At 48.2% G+C, this 18,943-nt stretch overlaps 1 protein-coding gene across 1 annotated transcript; it reads right to left on the reverse strand.

Annotated features, from left to right (window-relative positions):
• Window positions 1-448: 448 nt before the first annotated feature.
• Window positions 449-18,907, reverse strand: LOC108931634 (bromodomain-containing protein 1-like). The gene is made up of 14 exons (XM_018747551.1): window positions 18,878-18,907; window positions 17,796-17,900; window positions 14,617-15,992; window positions 13,707-13,863; window positions 13,012-13,143; window positions 12,776-12,904; window positions 11,681-11,993; window positions 11,141-11,398; window positions 9,742-10,224; window positions 9,032-9,158; window positions 7,210-7,337; window positions 6,578-6,687; window positions 2,322-2,476; window positions 449-1,744 (listed from the first exon to the last, which is right to left on the reverse strand). Exons 3-14 carry the CDS (start codon window positions 15,972-15,974, stop codon window positions 1,561-1,563), a joined length of 3,534 nt encoding a protein of 1,177 aa, XP_018603067.1. The 5' UTR covers window positions 15,975-15,992; window positions 17,796-17,900; window positions 18,878-18,907; the 3' UTR covers window positions 449-1,560.
• Between the last annotated feature and the right edge of the window lie 36 nt (window positions 18,908-18,943).

Consider the following 18,943-nt stretch of genomic DNA (forward strand, 5'->3'; position numbering starts at 1 on the left):
TCAGATGAGCAAATTAATAAAACAGTGTCACTCTGTGAATGAGACATTGCAGGTTCAAACCTCACCTCCAACTGTAGTACACTTGATCAAGGTACTACAAGGCATCAGTAAAGCAACAAATAATAACCTCCATTCCAAGTAACAACCCCACATCCAGATTACCATAATCGCCATTTTACCACAAGATCAGGTTTGGCGCAGCCAACAGTGCCAGAGACACTCATACACATCTCCTTTATGGTATATTCGAGGGCAGTAGTAAGAAACGGCAGTGTAGCAGCCTCCCTGCCGGCTTTTTAATTGTAGACATGGAGTGACAGCACCCTCCAGTGGATACATTCAACTGTTAAACCCTGTGGAGCAAGTGACTTTGGGATTTACTATATTAAAAGCCAACAGCGAAACATATGAAACAAAACAACATTACAGTAAGTGATTTAAACCCATTTTTATTTTCAGTGTATTCATTTAGAAAATCCAAAATAAAGCACTAGGCCATTCCAGGGCCTATTCTCGTTATCTAATGTGGTTTTAGAAAAGAAAAAATAAAGTACCAGTTCTATGTACGTAAAATACCACGTGAGAACTTAGACCTACCCTTTGCTACCCAGGATCCTACGTAACAAACATCACAAGTATTACAGTTCAACCATCAAAATTACAGGACTAACACAGAGCTCACCAATAATCTGCGGCACGACAAAATCAGTGCCAGTGAACTTCACACCGTTTTTCCCGTATAAAAAGTAATGCTTTTCCCTCAATAATACACACACATCCTTACAGGGATTCAAAGGTCCCAAAAACACAGTGAAAAACCATGGTATAAAAAGGAAGAGACAGTTAACTGCGTGACGCCTTTCACACGAGACAGAGACAGAGGTACAAAAGAGAAGAAAAGGAACAGTAAAGGTAAGGAAAATCTGGGCAGCGACTATTTTTGGTTTCATGAGAATGGCGCACTTTCAGTTTCCATAGCTACTAAAGATTTCCCACGGAGCATCTGAAGTATACAGATATACATTTATATAAATATATACAAACAAAACCATAGTAAAATTCTCATTAAAAAAAACATTATTAAAAAAAATAAACATTTGCCAACAAGTGGAGCTCAGGTGAAAAACTTCAATAATTTAAAAACGAAAAAAGAAAAGAAAAAAAAAAAAATGATACCTGGAAAAAGGTGGAGATACTTTCCAAACGGCCGTTTTAGCCCTGTGTGAAGTGTCCGTCTCGGCCGGGACTGTTCATAGCACCAGTAAAGACACAACCTTGTGCTAACACAAATGAGTATAAATATTAATAAAAAACAATGTACAGTACAATTTAAAAAAAATCTACAGAATAAGTTATAGTGAGGAAATGTACAGATATGTACAATGCTTATTAAATACAGAGCTATTTAGTAGTGGAAGTGGAAGGAAAAGTGAAACGTGCACAGCCCTACATGTTTATTCATTCATAAAGAGCTGTGTGAGCAGAGAGGTGGGGGCGGGAGTGCTGTGCATAGGTAGCGGATACAGGGGCCCCGACAAGGCCTCTGGCAAAAGCGCAGGATCAGTCCACGTCACTCAGGTCACTGACGGGCTCGTCCTGCACGCGGCTCAAGTGGTTCATGGCGCGTTTGAAGGCCGTCTGCACAGCCTTGCGGATGCTGGATGTACGGCCCTCCATCATCTTGATCTTGTCGATAGTCTTGTCGATGCCTAGGGGGACCATCTTGGATTTAGGAAGCCACTGCCTGTGGAGATGAGGACAACAGCCTGTGGTCAGAGGGGAGTCCTGCTGGAAAAAAGATTGCTCTTGCAAGCCATATGTTTACTAGTTATGATGTGCTTTGAAGTGTGGGGGGGGGGCAGAGTGGGTCACTGCTTCATCTCCGCACAGAAAGTATGTTCAATATATGTAACATATAACATATCACAGCCTTCGGTACGAACTACTACTGCGGCACGGCACCCAAAAGGTGGTCCTCAACTTACAATGACAGTCACATCAATATCTGTTGTGGTGGTACAGAAAAGAAAAAGCAAAACAAAGCAGAGTTAGGGTAACAATGCAGCAGGGAAATATAAAGCTGTGATGCTTTTATTTTATTCTACAATATTAACAAATCGTGTGAAACTAATGGAAAACACAAATCCCTATTAGACAATATCGTTTGCAAATGTTACTTTATGAATCTTTGTTTATATAATACAGTATAAGGGGGTTTGCGACTCATGAGCGAATCATTAGAACCGAGGACCACCTGTATGTCTTGCAGCAGCCTGGTAGGTAAGAAATAAACTACTACAGACGTGGCTTTGAGGCCTCACCAGCTGCGCTTGTTGTCGAAGAAGAGGACGAGGAAGAGCTTCTCTCCTGACTTGTACTGCATCTGCTCTCCAATGCGGAGTACGTCCATGGGGGGCATTGGGATGGAAACACCGTTGTGGTGGCAGCCCACCCGGGGCATCTTGGGGTCTATGATCTGCATGGGGAAACAGGACCCGGGAACTGGTGTTAAAACACACAGCAGGGCACTGAACACACACACACACACACACACACACACACACACACACACACACACACACACACACACACACACAGTGTAACACTGATGCTGGGGACAAATGGTTCTGAGGAACAGATGCTAATGCCCTTCTTGTCAATTTATTAAATGAACATGAATTAGGATCCACATTGTACTCTTTTAACATAAAAATAAAAAGAAAATTAAAAACTTTTGTTTCTGTAATCAGCTTTCTGTGGGTTCAACATGAAGTGCAAATGCTGCACTGGAGGAAACATTGTGAAAAAGCGGGGATTCAAAGTGACAGCAGGGAGACACTTCTGAACCGGATATCACCCCAGAGGAACCACAGCGATACTGTGGTTTCACCCCCCTTTCACTTTATTCCATTAAGTTTCAAGTTTATTGTCACAGATACAAGTACCATGTACATGTATCATGAAAATCTTCCTGAATGCTTCCCCACAGACTATGGACAAAGACAGAGACAGTAGAAATACTGCACAAACAATGACAGTGAGTAGTGCAACAGCAATAAATAATGGTAACAGTAGTAACAATAATGCCAGTGGACAGTCAGAGAACTCAGAACGAGAGAATGAGAATGCTTAAAGTGGCACTATAATTTACCAATGTGCTTGGGTGGAGCAGTCCAACTCTAGTTACGAAAGGTAGCAGCACATTGGTTAGTGTTGTATACTCTTACAGCAGTGGGGTAAAAGCTGTTCCTGTACCTAGCTGTGCGGGTTCGAATAAACCTGAGCCGTTTTGCAGATGGCAGGAAAGAGAAAAGTGCCCGTGCGGGGTGACTGTGATTTCTCATGATGTGCATCTTCTTTCTGAGGCGGCATGTGGTTGGTGTCCTGTACTGCTGGTAGCTGTGTGCCCATGATTTCCTGTGCCGTTTTGACCACCCTCTGCTCTGTAGGGCTTTCTTGTCCTGTATGGAGCAGCTGCCACCCCAGGATGGGATACACCCCGTGAGGACGGACTCCACAGCACACCTGTAGAAAGAGGTGAGGACTGTAGTGGACATCCTGGCTTTCTTCAGACGCCTGAGGAAGTGGAGGCGTTGATGGGCCTTTTTGATGGTTGATGCTGTGTGCTCAGTCCATGTGAGTTTCATAGTGAGGGCGACCTCTAGGAATGTGAAGCTGTTGACCCTCTCTACAATGTCCCCTCCTCTGTGGATGGGTGCCTGAACCATATCCTGTTTCCTGAAGTCAATCACCAACTCCTTAGTTTTACTGACATCAAGAGACAAGTTGTTGTCCTGGCACCACTCTGCCAGGAGCCTCACCTCCTCTCTGTAGGCCATCTCATCGTTGTTGGTGATCAGACCCACAGTGGTGGTATCGTCAGCAAACTTTATGATGGTGTTGGAGCTGCGACTGACCACACAGTCATGTTTGAACAAGGAATACAGCACCGGGCTCAAGACACTTCCCTGTGGAGTGCCAGTGTTGAGGATCAGTAGGGAGGAGGTTACTGCCAATCCGCACACGCTGGAGTCTGTTGGTGAGGAAATCCAGGATCCAACTGCACAATGCAGCACTCAGTCCCAGCCCTAGTAGTTTCTGGATCAGCTTGGTTGGGATGACAGTGTTAAATGCTGAGCTATAGTCTACAAACAATAGCCTTGCGTAGCAGTTTTTATTATCCAGGTGAGACAGAATGGTGTGAAGTGTGTGATATCACAATAGTCATTAAGGCAGCTCACTTTGTTCTTCTTAGGAACGGGGATGATGGTGGTGTTTTTGAAACAAGTGGGTAAAGCTGAGCTTTTTAAGGAGTTGTTAAATATGTCCGTGAAGACAGCAGCCAGTTGCTGAAATTCCATCTGGACCAGCAGCTTTGGGGATGTTGACTCGGCTAAAAAAAGTTTTTCTCACCTGTGCCACAGAGACAGTGAGAATGGCATTATCATGTACTGTGGGGATTCGCAGCGGGGGGGGGGGGGGGGTCTTTGTTCTCGAACTCAAAGCGGCCATAAAACACATTCAGTTCGTCAGGGAGAGACGCAGCGGCACCTGCCAATGACCACCTCTGTGGTTTATAATCTGTTAAAGTTTGGATTCCCTGCCACAGCCTACGTGCATCTTGAGTGAAGTTAAACTCCACCTTCCTGCTATATTCCCGTTCCGCGCTGGCGATGGCTTTGCGGAGCTCGTACTTGCTCTTCTTGTATGCGTCCGTGTCTCCAGACTGAAACGCACAAGTTCGCATGCGGATCTTATTTCGGATTTTGGCGGTTATCCACGCTTTTTGGGTGGGGAATGAGCGGACTGTTTTCTGGGGGTATGCAGACACTAAACACGGATGAAGTCCGTGACCCCTGTGGCATACTCGTCCAGATCGGAGGATGAGTTTCTGAACATGCCTCCGTCTACGGAGTCAAAGCAATCCTGGAGCCTTTCCTCCACCTCTGGTGTCCAATGCTGCACAGTGTGCGTCACAGGCTCTTCTCGCTTGAGTTTCTGCTTGTAGACCGGGAGCAGCAGAATCGAGGCGTGATCTGACTGCCCTAGGTGTGGATGCAGCAGGGAGCGGTATGCACCTCTGTGTGAAGTGTAGCAGTGGCCGAGGGTGTTTGAGCCTCTGGTGGGGCAGGAGATGTGCTGATGGTGCTTGGGGTACACGTTCCTGAAATCGGCTTGGTTAAAGTCCCCAGAGATAATGAACAGTCCATCTGGGTGCTTGTTCTCGTACTTAGTGACGACGTGGTACAGTTTGTTCGGCGCGCTGTGTGTGTTCCCTTCGGGTGGGATGTAAACTGCGGCCATGAGCACAGCCGAGAACTCTCTGGGCAGGTAGAACGGTCGGCATTTGATCAGAAGATATTCAAGGTCCGGAGTGCAGTTCTGTGCAATCACTTCCACATTCGTGCACCATGTGTTGTTAATAAGAAAGCATACGCCCCCTCCTCTCTTTTTCCCCGATGAATCAGTCCGATCTGCATGGTAAATTGAGAAGCCCTCGGGCTGGACCGTATGGCCGGTGTGCTGGCGGTGAGCCACATCTGCGTAAAGCAGAGAAAACAGCAGTTCCGTAAATCTCTTCGGAATTTAAGTCGCCCTCTGAGATCGTCCAGTTTGTTGTCCAGAGACTGAACGTTGGACAGGAAAATACTGGGCATCGGAGGTCGTAGCCCGGGGCGTTTCGCTCTCACCTGCACGCCGGCCCTATGACCCCGTTTCCGAGATCGTGTCTTCTGTGCGGTCTCAGGTGGGACGCGGTCACGATGTTGTTCGCGGCAGAGCAAAGGTAGCGAGTTCAGCTCTCTAACATTAAGAATTGCGTCTAATCACACTGTTTCACGTATTTGCTGAATTGTTTGGCGGTCATAAGTAATAAGAGAGTAAATTCGATGGAGGAATAATGACACAAACAAAATAATATACACTAAACTAACAAGTCTGCGAGGAGAAGCAATCAACATGTCGCCTCGCACCGGCGCCATGTTTACACTTTACTCATTTTTACACTTTACTAATTTTTTACGGAAAGTGCCGCACATTTGCAGAACATTAAAATTCTAAGAATTTTTAGGCAGTGTTATGCAACATTATTTACCATGCTGTACCCCAGCAGTGTGTACCATACTGTGTGTTCATGAACAACCGGACACTTGGACACACATACATAGTGAGCGTGGCAGAATGATATGCGTGTACCAGCAGGTACCGTAGCGCCGGAGGCTATGGACTCATGAACTGAAGGTTACAGGTTCAGCTCCCAGAACGCAGCCTGCTGTAGCAGCACGTAGCCTAGAGATCACAACTGCTGCCTTCGGACTAAGCAGTTGAAGGTTCTAAAGCCACTGCCTGCTTTAGCGCTCTTCGGTGAGGTACTTACCATTAAGTGATGCAGTAAAAATTACCCTGCTTTATGAATGAGAAATCATTAAGTAGCTTAACGCTGCAAGTAGTTCTGGAGAAAATCATGGTGTTAAATGGGTTGAGTTGCGGTTCGCTTTGGACACAATGATTCTGACTGGGAGAAAACCCAGCGATGACAAAGGGTGTGGGGAAACGGAAACAAACACAAGGCACTCACCAGGGCAGGGTATGAGGGGTATCCGCTACATTTCGCCCATACCAATTTCAGCGGCTCCAGTACGACAGTGGCGGCACTTGCTGGCATCCAGATGCTGCTGTTGCCGACTTCTACAGAAACGAGAATAATGACAGTGGCGTTACAAGGGGTTCGAGCTTGGTGATGTGACCTGCCTTTCCCCCCCCCCTCCCCCCCTCAAAGAAAGTGGGGAAGGAAAGAATCAGAAGGAATGCAGGCTTCCATCTCGATGCTTCTGTCATGTACGAAAAATATTCTGAAAAGACTGCGCAGAGGAACGGAGATGGCTGCAAAGTGGCAGGTTGAGTCGACACGAGAATGGTGTGTTTTATTCTTCACCTGTCCTGTCAAATTTGCATCTGACTAATTTTGGAACATACTGGAAAGATAAAAATATGGAATGTCCATGCTTAAAATATCATTTAATGGGCAACACAAAGAGTTTACTGCTCGCAATGTTTTTTTTTCTGTTGTGAAAAGGAGGCGATCAGGGCATCACGTCAAAGTGTAATTAGAATAAGATCCTAACGTGAGGAAACGTCCCGAAACACCAAGGAACTCCGTAGCTGCATGTGAAAATGACTCATAAGGAGGGAGGACGGCTCGCAGCTCACCAGCTGCAATCCTGGCAGCTTTGGCGAAGTTTCCATTTTCTATGCAGGCAATGAGTTCGCTCTTGTCATCCACGGTGCTCCTGCGCACGAGTGCCGGCTTTCCTTTGCCACACTTGGGAAGGCTGAAACTGCAGCACAGAGGAAAACAGGAACACCAGCCTTCGTTTAGCCTCGCGCCTCCACCAAACGCTGTGGAAATTAAATACGCGATCATGGTGGCTCAAACAGTCGAGTTGTGAGCTTTGAATAAGACTCTCCAGTCCATCCTCAAGTATTTTTTCTAAAACTTTCACCTGCAGCAGTCAGCGTGACTTGTGTTTACTCACTGAGCTGACAGACGTCGGTAAAGAGCACGAAAACCAGAGAGGCATGAGGTACATTCAACTCTGTTTCACAGAGTTTACAACTTGTGCCTGGTGTTCCTGAGAAACATTTTAAAGAACCCATACATAAATCAAGTGATATTTGTGATGACTGAGTTAATGATTGTGACTTGGAGAGAAAGCGTCTCAAGTTATGAACAGACCTCCTGTCTCCACTGTGTTCACGAGCCCCTATAACAGGTTTTGTTCCGATGTAATAAGCGGACTCAGCTGCAAATCCATTTATATTGTATTATATGAACCATTTAAATAGACAATTAATACACGCGAATGCTGGACTGTATAGCAGGGCTCTCATGTTTTCATATGTTCACATTAAAAATACAGAATAATATCATCACAGTACAGTATTGTAAGATTCTATTGCATTGTACAGTACTGTATTATAGAGGTCGGGCAACGTGCTGGATGGCGCAGAACAGTGTACCTTGACTACAAACAGGCAGGGCTTTGTAGTCGAGGTGAGCAAACTCTCAAACACGAATTTGCTCACGTTTGAAGATATCGCCCATTTTCATGAAGAAAGTGCCCAGCTTGCCTGAAGCCCCAATGAACTTTAAATAAATTATAAAAAAAAGCGTGACGCGGCAGAGCAATTTATAACACCGTGAAAGGAGTGCTGTGCCACCAGAAGCAGCCGGTTTTACGAGTATCACAGTGGACAACGAGCAGATTGGCCTGCCCGGGTCCTCTGCAACAGGTGACTGAACGCCGACCGGGCATGCAAGAGGGTGTTCGCCCTCGACAAGGAGCTCGGGCAGCATGGAGTGTCTGCGGAGAGTCAACCTGACAGTCCTGCAAAAGCCGGTCAGCTGTGGGGAGCACAGGAGATGGTTGGCGCCACCAGGCGTGGCTACAAGGGACGGAATCACATTTGAGGCAGCACCGGACAATAGGACATTTATGGGGCAGGCAACAGCGGGGACGCTGCTTTTTTTTTTTTTTTTTGACGGGGGGCAATGTAACAACCCGTGTTACTGAGAGTTTGGGCAGGAAAACAGGTTTATTGTAAATATTTGGATGGTGAGTAAGATGTGAATAATGTTCAACCGCTGAGGGGACTTACAGGGAATATAAGGTGGTGACTGTGTTCGCCAGCAGGAAAGGAGAAAAAGCCTGTGAAGCGCTAAGCAGGCTGGGAAGAATGGTTTGAGGTAAAGGACCTTCAGGAAAAGCGGTCCTCGGGCCGAGAGCATTATTTCCTTTGTGTGCTGGTGTTCCAATAAACATACGTAACAAACGCTACCTGTGTGTCCTCCTTCATCAATAAGAAACGTGGTTACGCGAAGCAGCCAACATTATTGTATCGTGTATTGACATTAGGACCAATCTCACATCGTATAATATATGTATAAGGTTGACGAGAGGGGTGTCTTTAGTTCGGGGAGGAATCAAACCAGGTGAGAAAAGTGTAGAGTCCCTCCATTAGGGTCTCCTACCTGGTGTTGCACAGCAGGCTGCCACTTGAGGAGATGCTTGACTCGGACGCACACCTCCTACGTGGCTCCAGCTGTCTGCTGGGGCTTAGCTCTTTCTGCGGATCAACCGCAAAGCCATTGGACAACCCTGGAGACGAAGGTACCCGCATCACACACAGAAATGTGCCACATGGAGCCAGGTAACTCTTAACAGTACAACTCATTGTACTTTACTGCATTTTTCATCTAATTTCAAACACTACTCATGTTACAACACTAATATAGAATGATATACAGTACAGTATTATTTACGTTCTCATGCTGCACTATTCTTTCATTTTTAAATCTGTTCTCTCTTGCTTTTCTTTCCTGCCCCCAAAAAATGTTTTCACTTGCTAGCCATTGTAAATAAAACAAGAAAACTGAAGGGAATCGCAAATGGAACATTCCTTCAAAAAAATAGCTTTCTTGTAAATGAAACACAATGGCTGAAAAACACACGAGTCCATAAGAAACATGGCGCCTTGCGGGTGAGCGACCAGCAAACATTTATCATACAGCAGACAGAGCAGTCTGTGTCACTAGTTACAACCAAATATAGGGACGCGCAATATAATAAGGTTGACGTTCGTGAGTGCGGGTTGTTAGCCGATGACTGCAAGTAAAAAAATGCAGCAACATCACAGCGTGAGATGAGTACAGGCAGAGGGTTATACTGTCCTACACGTCACCTGTGTCCAAGCGCTTGACCGGGGACTCGTCCTCCGCCTCGCTGTCCCCACTGGTACTGCGAGACCTCTTCCTCGGCTGCAGAAGGGTCTCCAGTCTGGGAAGGACCACAGACAGGAACGTCTTTGTGCCCAGTGGGGGACAGCCAGGCTGTGCCTCGCTCGCTTTAACCGGCTTCTGAGGGCTCACACTTTTAGACTTCCTGAAGAGCACAGAGGTGCGGCGGTTCACATGGGAGGAGGGCTCCGGTGGCATCAATGTGGTTGCCGTGCTGAGCGGCAAGTGGTTCGGTATCTGTCCGTTTGGCATCTCCTTAGACCCTGAAGTGTCTGTCTTCTCATTGTCAAACTTAACACGCCGGTGGCACTTGCTGTCGGGGGTGGGCTCCACCGGTTTCAGGGTTGGTGGTTCTGAGTTAGTGTCCGAGTTAAGAGGCGGGGGCAGCGTATCAGACGGCTCAAGCATCGGCGGCATCGATTTGTCCCCTGCAAAACAAACACTGCGTAAGGACAAATTGTAAGAAACCTCAAGGCCCTTCTGCGGCAGTCTGTTGAAGCAGGCAGAGACTCAGAATAAAGTATTCTGATTACACCATTTCCAAAACTTATCACACATTAACAGCTGTGGAAAGAACTGGAAAACATGCAGGATGAGGAGTGAACACACGCCCCTGGGCAAAACACCTCAGCTATGGGGCAAGTGGGCAGTTCCAGGATGGTTCTGGCTCCACAGGACAGAGACCAGCCCAGTTCAATACACCGCTACTCTGTTTGCCTCTTTTTGGAACGGTAGAGTGAGCTGGCAAACCTGCAAGACTGTGACCTGCATAAGCAGCCCAGAGCCAGTGTAACTGCCAGAACCACATCAGATCCTCCACGAGAAAGTCCAGCACCTATAAGAAGTGTTCGCCGCCCCCCGCAGACTTCTTCCACATTTTACTGTGCTGCAGTGTATTTAACTGGGAACTGCTGCCACTCACACACGCACACAGAGTCTGAAACCGCTTGTCCCATGCAGGGTCGCAGTGAACCGGAGCCTAACCCGGCAACACAGGATTTGGACGGGGAGGGGACACACCCAGGACGGGACGCCAGTCCGTCACAAGGCACCCCAAGCAGGACTCAAGCCCCAGACCCACCAGAGAGCGGGCACAGGCCAAACCTGCCGTGCCACCGCACCCCCTCTGCTGCCACTTAGCAACACAAAATACCGTATAATGTCAAAGTGGGTTAAAAAAAAAAAATAAAGAAATCTGAAATTATATATTTAAAAATAAAAACACAGAGGAAAACTGATTACATAAGAATTCACACCCCCTCTCTTTGGACTACTCTTTGTAACTAAGTCTTCCCCCTGGAAAAGTCCAAAGGAGCGAACACTCTTTATGGGCTCTGCACGTACCGTCGTCCTCGGCGCTCTGTCCAGCAGACACCACCTCCTCTGCCACAGAGCAGCAGGTTTCCTGGAAAGCCGGCAGCACGTTCCTCAGGCTCATCTCGTGACGCACTTCACTGATGGCCTTCTTCAGCAGCTTCAGCCGCTTGCTGCGGGAAGGGCTCGACTTCATGGCACATGTCAGGTCCAGCTTCTCCAGCAGCTCTTTCAACTGCTCTTCCAGTGACATGCGTTGTCGGTTTGCCGGGACAAGCAGCCGATCAACTGCGAGGGGGGAAATTTCATGAATGTTTAAAAAAAAGACATAAGGTACACCCCACCCCAAATGTTCACTTGCTTTAGTCACAAGCCCGAAACCTCTTCTTTAAAAGCAGATCTGGCCTTCAAAGCAAATGCAAGTCCATACTGTGGTTAATTCTGAGCCACAAAGGTAATCCTCAGCATTTAGCCAAACCTCTTTTGCTTAAACTAATAACTTTGACTCAACGTTCGAACTGCAGTCAAAGTTACAAATCACTGAAGTGTGTGTTGGTGCATCATACTGACCCTCCTCCCAGGAGAATGGCGGCCGGGGTTCCAGCTTTGGGGCCTCTAGCAGGTGCATCCCGGTACTGTAGTCGAAGCCAACGCTTTCGGAGTAGTGCCGGGCCTTACGAAGCACGGCTCCACCCTGGTCACGCAGACGCACCGCAGCCCGATAGAAGATGGTGTCCTTGGCATTGTACTTCATGCAGTTGGCCACAATGAGGTCAAAGTCAGCTTCGAACTCATCCGCATTCCTGTAGCCTTGAGCGCCGATGCGCTTCCTCATGGTGGAGAAGTCCATTGGGTGCTTGATGTGTTCCAGGTAGTCTGGTACCTGGTGGAGTATTGCCAGGGTTCGGCATTAGCTGTTGTCCAGTTTTTCAGGACAGGTAATCTCTGCTAGAGTCACCCAATGCCCATCTTATGGCCTCCAATAGACAGGTGGACAACGAATCCATGCAAAATATTAAGGGATGTAATGCAAAATGACAGCTACCATTGTTATCACTAACTGCATCATCTGTGCTTTTACTCTGAAATAATTTTCTCACTAGAAAGAGCTAAGGTTAGTTAAAAATACATGTAAATAGCACCGATATCTTGCTATTTCGGGTGATTGTATGCTGCCTTTCTCATGATGACCTCATCGCTTCACTTGCATTACATTTCACAGCGATAGTTTAATCGTAGACATTTGCTTATTTTTTTGCCTCTGTGGTGTGTTCCCTAGCCAGATGGTGCTATAGTTGACAGTGCAGGTAAAGTGTAAAAAGCACCTGTCCAGTGTGCTGCCACAGCCCAAAAAAAAAAAAGTCGAGTTCTGATTTCACACAGCAGGACTGTGTGTGGGTGTGTGACCTGCAGCTCTGTTATTGCCAACACGTGACATTTACCTGACTGGTTCAAAAACATCATTGTAATGAAGCCCCTCCACAGACAAACTAACTGATCAATAACGGAACAACCTGCGACGTGTCCATCACAATAAAAACCACCTGCCTCGATTAAGCAGCAGATTTAGTGCAAATAAAAACAATGTGGGCTACAAGGATGTTGAGAGCCAATGGTGTACTGTGTGAACAGATACGCTCCAGGTGTGCGAGAGTCACCTCGCACCTCTTTCAGGTTGACAGGCTGCGCAAAGATCTTGGCCGGGTCCTTCTCCTGGAGCTGGTCCAACACTGAATTGAGCAGGATGGTTAAGGGGCTGAGCTGCATCTCCAGGACCATCTGCTGGAGCTTCACCTGTGACAGGGTCATGCATGGATTGTTACGCACGCTTGAGCTCCGAAAGCACCTCCCCACTGCCGGCGCTACGGACTCAATGCATTGGCTCTAAGCCCAAAACATACCTGCTCTCGCTTCAGCTTCTCTCGCTTGCGGATGAGCTCTAGAAGAAGGCGCGCTCTCTCCAGGTCGTGACGCAGCCGGTGCCACTCCTTCAGCTGCTCCTTCAGTGCCCGGCACTCTTCCTCGCTCTCGTTCTGCAGGTTCACATTTACACTTGGTTCAAAATCTCAAAGTACAGTCACTTAGCCCAACACCACCGCTTAACCAGCACATTATATACGGGCAGCTGCAGAAAGAATTGGAGGTAATTTTTTACGCAGATACTGAAACGTGAGTTTATGGAAGAAAAAAGGAATCAGGAGAGAAGTTAGTCTCAAACAGATGTGCTTTGAATACCCTTATTGAACACTGAGAGGGATTCAGCAGCTCCGAGTGACAGAGGGAGACCATTCCACCACACTGGAGCCAGAACAAAGAACCGTGTACTTTCTGATTTTCCTTGTGTGGGACTGTAACAGTCACGTTTAATCCATGACGTTGATATCAAAACACAAACAGCTGGCTCTTCAAAAGGACAAACAAGCAACTAGTTGCTAGTTTCCTTTTCCAAAAGCCTGGACCTCTTAAAATCCATTAAAAAAGTATTGTTCCTACAGAAAGGCCCAGAAAAGTGGACAATATTATAATGCCCGTTTTAAGGGCAATAAATGTGTGTTTGCGAGTGACCGGCAGATGATGACCACTGGGAAGGACTCACCCGTGGTGCCGACCTCTGGCTCTGCAGCGTGGACTGCAGCCGCCGCAGTAAGGGAACGCCATTCCTTGACTGCCTCTTCAGGGCCCAGTAACTCAGAACCAGCTCAGCAAAAGCCCTCTTCTTCTGAACAGAGACCTGGTTGAGGATTGCGTTAAACCTGGCGATAGCAATAAAACACAAACTTAAGGTTAGAAATCCAAGGCTGCATAACTGAACCAGTCAAGTGTGTAACTCTACTTTAGTTCCTAAAATGGCAAAAACGCACGATACAGATGGTCAACAAAGGACACGTGACACCGGTCCCATCAACCTTTTCAAGTCCTGACGTTTGGTCGCAAGGTCTCACGATGAGCACTCCATCTGCTGTACAATAACATCGGCCGGCCACGCTGCCACAAGATTCTACAGTATTTCTTATTTCTTGTACCGTATTTCTTATTTACTTATAATGTCTGAGTGTCTATGAGCCAGCTTGTTTAATTTACTAAAAAGTTTCATTTACTGAATTGTTTGTGATCCCATTCACCTTACTTTTCATTTACAATGTCCAGCAAGTGGAAACATGAATGTTCTGAGTGTGGGGGGGGGAATCAAAAAATACTATATTGTATTTATATTATTCTACATTAATGCTATTTTAACATGAATAACATGTAGAACTAGTGAAAAAGTTAACAAAGGTCTATTACAAAACGCAGTTAATTGATATTAACTGTTCAGATCCTCATGGTTTATACAATACAGTACGAAGGGGTTTTCAACTTCCGATGAAGTCAACTTACAGCGAGGTGCTCAGATAGAACCCCGCTGTAAATCGAGAACTGAGTTCACTACCAAGCAATAAACAGGCCTTTCTGACCTGTTTTACAAACTTTTCCAGCTGCCTACAGCGGCCTGAGGGCACGCCTACCTTTGGGCGGGAATGCTCGGCACAGTAACGGCTGGGACAACAGCCACAGGCTCGCAGTCCACTTTTTTACTCTTCTTCTTGTGACTGCCTTTGGTCCTCACCCTGCCGTTCACTTTGCCCCCCTTCTGGCAAAGCCCGTTTTTGGGTTTGGCTTCTTCATAGATGGTGAGGGGCCTCCTGACGCAGCCGTTGGGCGTGTGCGAGCCACAGTAGGCCGTCTTCTTCACCGAGAAGGTGGTTGAGCCTGTCTCCGTCACCTCCTTCACGGGCTCCATCTTCATGTAGAGGCCGGCCTTTTGCGCACAGCTCACGTGGAAAGCTGTGTAGCAGTTGGCACGGTGACACTGGATGCAAGCACCCACACCCTTCTCCTTACAGAGGTAGCAGGTGAGCTTCCAGCGGGCTGCTGGAATGTTCTTCACGCCGTCGATGGGCTCAATGAAGACCGTGTTAGCAAAGCCCACCTCCGGCACCCACAAAGCACAGACCACGTGCCCCCAGCGGTCATCCTCTGTCTTCTTGAGGGCCCCTCCCTTGTTAGGGCAGAGGATGCACTGGACAGGCTGCGCTGGCGCCTGCAGGCAATGGCGACACAGCCACTGGCCCTCAGGGATGTAGGGCACACCGTAGCACTCCTGGTGTACGGCCAGGTTGCACATGTCGCAGAAGAGGATCACGTTGCTGTTCTGGCACTCGCCGTCCATGCAGATGCAGCACACGGCATCCTCGTCGATGAGTGACTGCGGGTCCGCCTGGCCCTGGCTTTTGAAGAACGACTCCTTCTCCAGACGGTCCATGAGAAACTCAAAGACATTCTGCGACACGGGGCCAAAGCCATCGCTCCGCCTTTTCTCGTTGACCAGGTCCAGCCAGGCGTAGTCCTCCTCGTCCATGTCGTACTCCACCTCCTCGTCCAGCTCCTCTGGGCTCTTTTCTACATACTTGTAGTAAGCGGCCGGCCTACGTGGCACCACGGGGAGGTTGTACTCCACTGTGCGGAACCTGGGCTCCGGCAGCGCGCTCCCTGACACCGGCCCACTCTGAACACTCGCCGGAGCTGCGCTCTTCTTCTGCTGGCTGTTCTTGAGCCGCAAAGAGCGCACCGGCACCTGCTGCGACTTATCCCTGTTCTCCTTGTTGCTTGTGCATTCGACCATCTCCTGAGCAGCGGGGTCATCCTCCGAGACGATATCCAGCTTGTCGTAAATACTGATGCGGTGCACACGCCCATCCATCTCAATGTCCACCATGCGCTGGGCCTGCGCGTACGTCAGCGTCTCGCGGTTTGGCGAAGGCCTGATGGGGGAGGCGGCCCGCTGCTGCGCGGACGCCCGGTGCTGCCGGCCCTTTCGCTTCATTCTGGTGAGTGAGTGAACCTGCAAAAGGAAGAAGTACTTTAATAATTAACATAAACCAACAATCAGCAAATCTGAGCAAATACCTGTCAACATCCTGACCGCAAGAGTGAGACGACAGAAAACACTGAGCGTGTTGCATACATGGTGGTAACTGTAAATAGAATGAGCAAGAAGCATCTTGCTAATGAAGGTAAAATGCAAAGAAATCATCCCCCAAGTTCTGGTCTCCAGTTACAGCTAAACTGCCACTAAGCTCAAGCACTCAAACCCAAGTCCTGCCCCACATTCACACAAGTTACACACCATCAGCAAAGTTGCCACAACTTAATTTTTAATTTTCTCCATGAGACAACCTTCATTGCGAAAGAGCAATAAACCACAAACATCTCCTGAGAGATGAATGACAACACCCATTACACTCATGTTATTTACGTAATACTAATATGTAATATTTCAGCCTTTATTGTTAAATATCTCACACTTAGAGCAGACCGCTCTGCATTCACCTCAAACTGCAAACTACAGAAAGTTCATTATCATGTCAGTATGAAATAAAACACCAGATGACCCATGTGCTGACAGTGCTCCAAAAGCATATTTTATTCTCAATCCACCTCAGTTATTTCAGAGTTATTGTAAAATGGGGGGCACATTCTGCACTGGTCATCCGCGGTCCCACAGACTAAACGTGAACAAGGGATGCGTGTATGAAAGCAGACGCTGCAGGAGGATGGAAGACGATGCCCTTTTATGTCCCCGTCACCGAGGTGTCCACAATGTCACCAGAATAAGAACGATGAAGGCAAACACCTGGATGTGAGAAGATCTGCAGCAAAGCTCCTCCCATGGCATTCAATGATTGACACATACATTTACATTTATTCATTTAGCTGATGATTTTCTCCAAAGCAACTTACAACGTTAAGGTTACATTTATACAGCTAGGTAATTTTACTGAAGCAATTCAGGGTAGGTACCTTGCTCAAGGGTACTACAGGCAGAGGTAAGGCTCGAACCTGCAACCTTTGGATCTAAAGGCAGTCGCTCTAACCACTATGCTACAGCTGTCCCATTCATTCATCTTTTCTCCAAAGCCATCCTTGTTACTCTAACAGTTCAGGGTTAATGACTTGACAAAAGGTACCTCAGCCGGACCCACCAAAGTGGAACCCGGACCCGTGACCTCTTAGACTTAGTCCAAAGCCAGTAGCTCTAACCACACCGCCACCTACTGGACTGCTCGGTATTTTTTTTTTTCCCCCCAGGGTAACTACATCATGTGCTGTAAGATAGGTGAGCTACGGTGTACGCGAGGTATTCCTCGGGTTACACACACTATTATATTATCTGCTGTCAGCGAAAACACTTTCGATCAGGCGACAGGAGCGCGCGCGCACACACACACACACACACACACAGAGTCATACTCAAACTCCCACTCATTCTCTCTCTAAGGAGGAGGAGCAGTGCTCGTGCGGGAGGCGCACACTCACTCAGCGCTCCTCCGCAAACACCCACTGACTGTGTGAGGCCCACGTAGGCCGCAGCGCCGGGAGCGCGCCTGTCCCTCTCGCGCCCGCGCACCCCGTCGAGAAACAGAAAGGCCCTGACTACGGGACACGGCAACGCAACGCAACACAACCAGGAGAGAAGCAACATCATGGCGTCCGACAGAGCAACACACGCGCCGCTGCACAGCACCACCAGCGTCCGCCTCACACACACACAGACACGCTGAGAGAGATAGCGCTCTCTGCACGCGCGCACGATCAATCGCGCACACACTGACTTGCACCCAGTGAAAGGCGACGGCGCACGCACCTCGCGCTCCCGCGGCTCGCGCTGGTCGCAGCAATGGCGGCGTGGCCTGCAAGTGGGCTGCAGATACTCCCGCTCCGATCATCCACCGGGCGCCGACCGAGCTCCCTACAAGTGGAGGGGCCGTCAGAAGATGCACTGAGGGCTCCAGGAGGGCCGCCCGGGTTCGAGGAGCGGTTGTGCGCCGTGCATTTAAGGCGGTTTACACACAAAAGAAGCGCTCGCTCCACAGGCACCAGCGCGGAGCGCCTCGCTCTTCCCCCCGACAACAATGCGGGAGTAGCGCACGTCCCGCCCACTGGCGCGCAAGATCCGCCCTCAGGGCGCAGGCCCCGCCCCTCCCTGTGGTCAGGCGCGGCAGCATCGCGTGTCAGTGCGCGCGCTTGAATGAAACTGCAGCACGTTACGTGTTCTGCCGTGATGTCGCCGTCTGCCTGGGGATTGTATCTTTCTGGTAACACGAAAACAAGAACTACACCAGGGGATAAGTTATTTAGTCCCTTCTTCTTTTGTAAACGAAGTTTGAACACCGGACTGACCTGTTACCAGACATTTTCGATCATCGATGGTGTCTGGTTTGCAGCTTTAGAACTCTTGAATCTCGCTACGTTCTTGTCACATGATTATCTGTCCAAATATAAAACTATCTACGAGATAGGCAGCTAGTTAAATGGCATTAGACTAGTAGTATTTCCGTGCCATGTTCTGTGCTCATATTATGATGGAGCATAGTTTTGGCCTGAATGACACGCACGTACCGAATGCTCCAAGTTATTTTGTCCCACTCTTTATACAGCTTTTAAATACAGAACCCTCCGCGTGCCACACCCATCATGGCGTTTCACTGCCGATGCCTCTACGCTTTGCCACAACCATAATGGCGTGTCTCTGCCCCTGTGAGAAATCCCATGGGTCGAGAAACCCTGTGTAACGATGCCTAATACGGTACGACATAACGGGGGGAAAGAACATAAATGTAACATGTACACGTTTTGGTCTTGCAATAGTTTAGGGTAGAAACTAGTATGATCTTATAATCTAATACAACGACATGCCCTGGGGGAAGCTGTCGACTTTGCGTTTACCACAAAATGTTGCGAACTGCGTGTTTTCAAAGAACCGCCATACCGCCATTTTGGAAGCCCTCGGCC

This window comes from Scleropages formosus, chromosome 2, assembly GCF_900964775.1.
Source record: "Scleropages formosus chromosome 2, fSclFor1.1, whole genome shotgun sequence".
Classification (NCBI taxonomy): domain Eukaryota; kingdom Metazoa; phylum Chordata; class Actinopteri; order Osteoglossiformes; family Osteoglossidae; genus Scleropages; species Scleropages formosus.

Coding starts and splice junctions, on each gene's coding strand:
- LOC108931634 (XM_018747551.1), bottom strand. CDS start 15,974: ATGAAGCGAAAGGGCCGGCAGCACCGGGCGTCCGCGCAGCAGCGGGCC. Junction 10,225..11,140: donor ACAGAGCGCCGAGGACGACG/GTACGTGCAGAG, acceptor TTTGTTTTGCAG/GGGACAAATCGATGCCGCCG. Junction 2,477..6,577: donor ACCCCTCATACCCTGCCCTG/GTGAGTGCCTTG, acceptor TTCCCCATGCAG/ATCATAGACCCCAAGATGCC.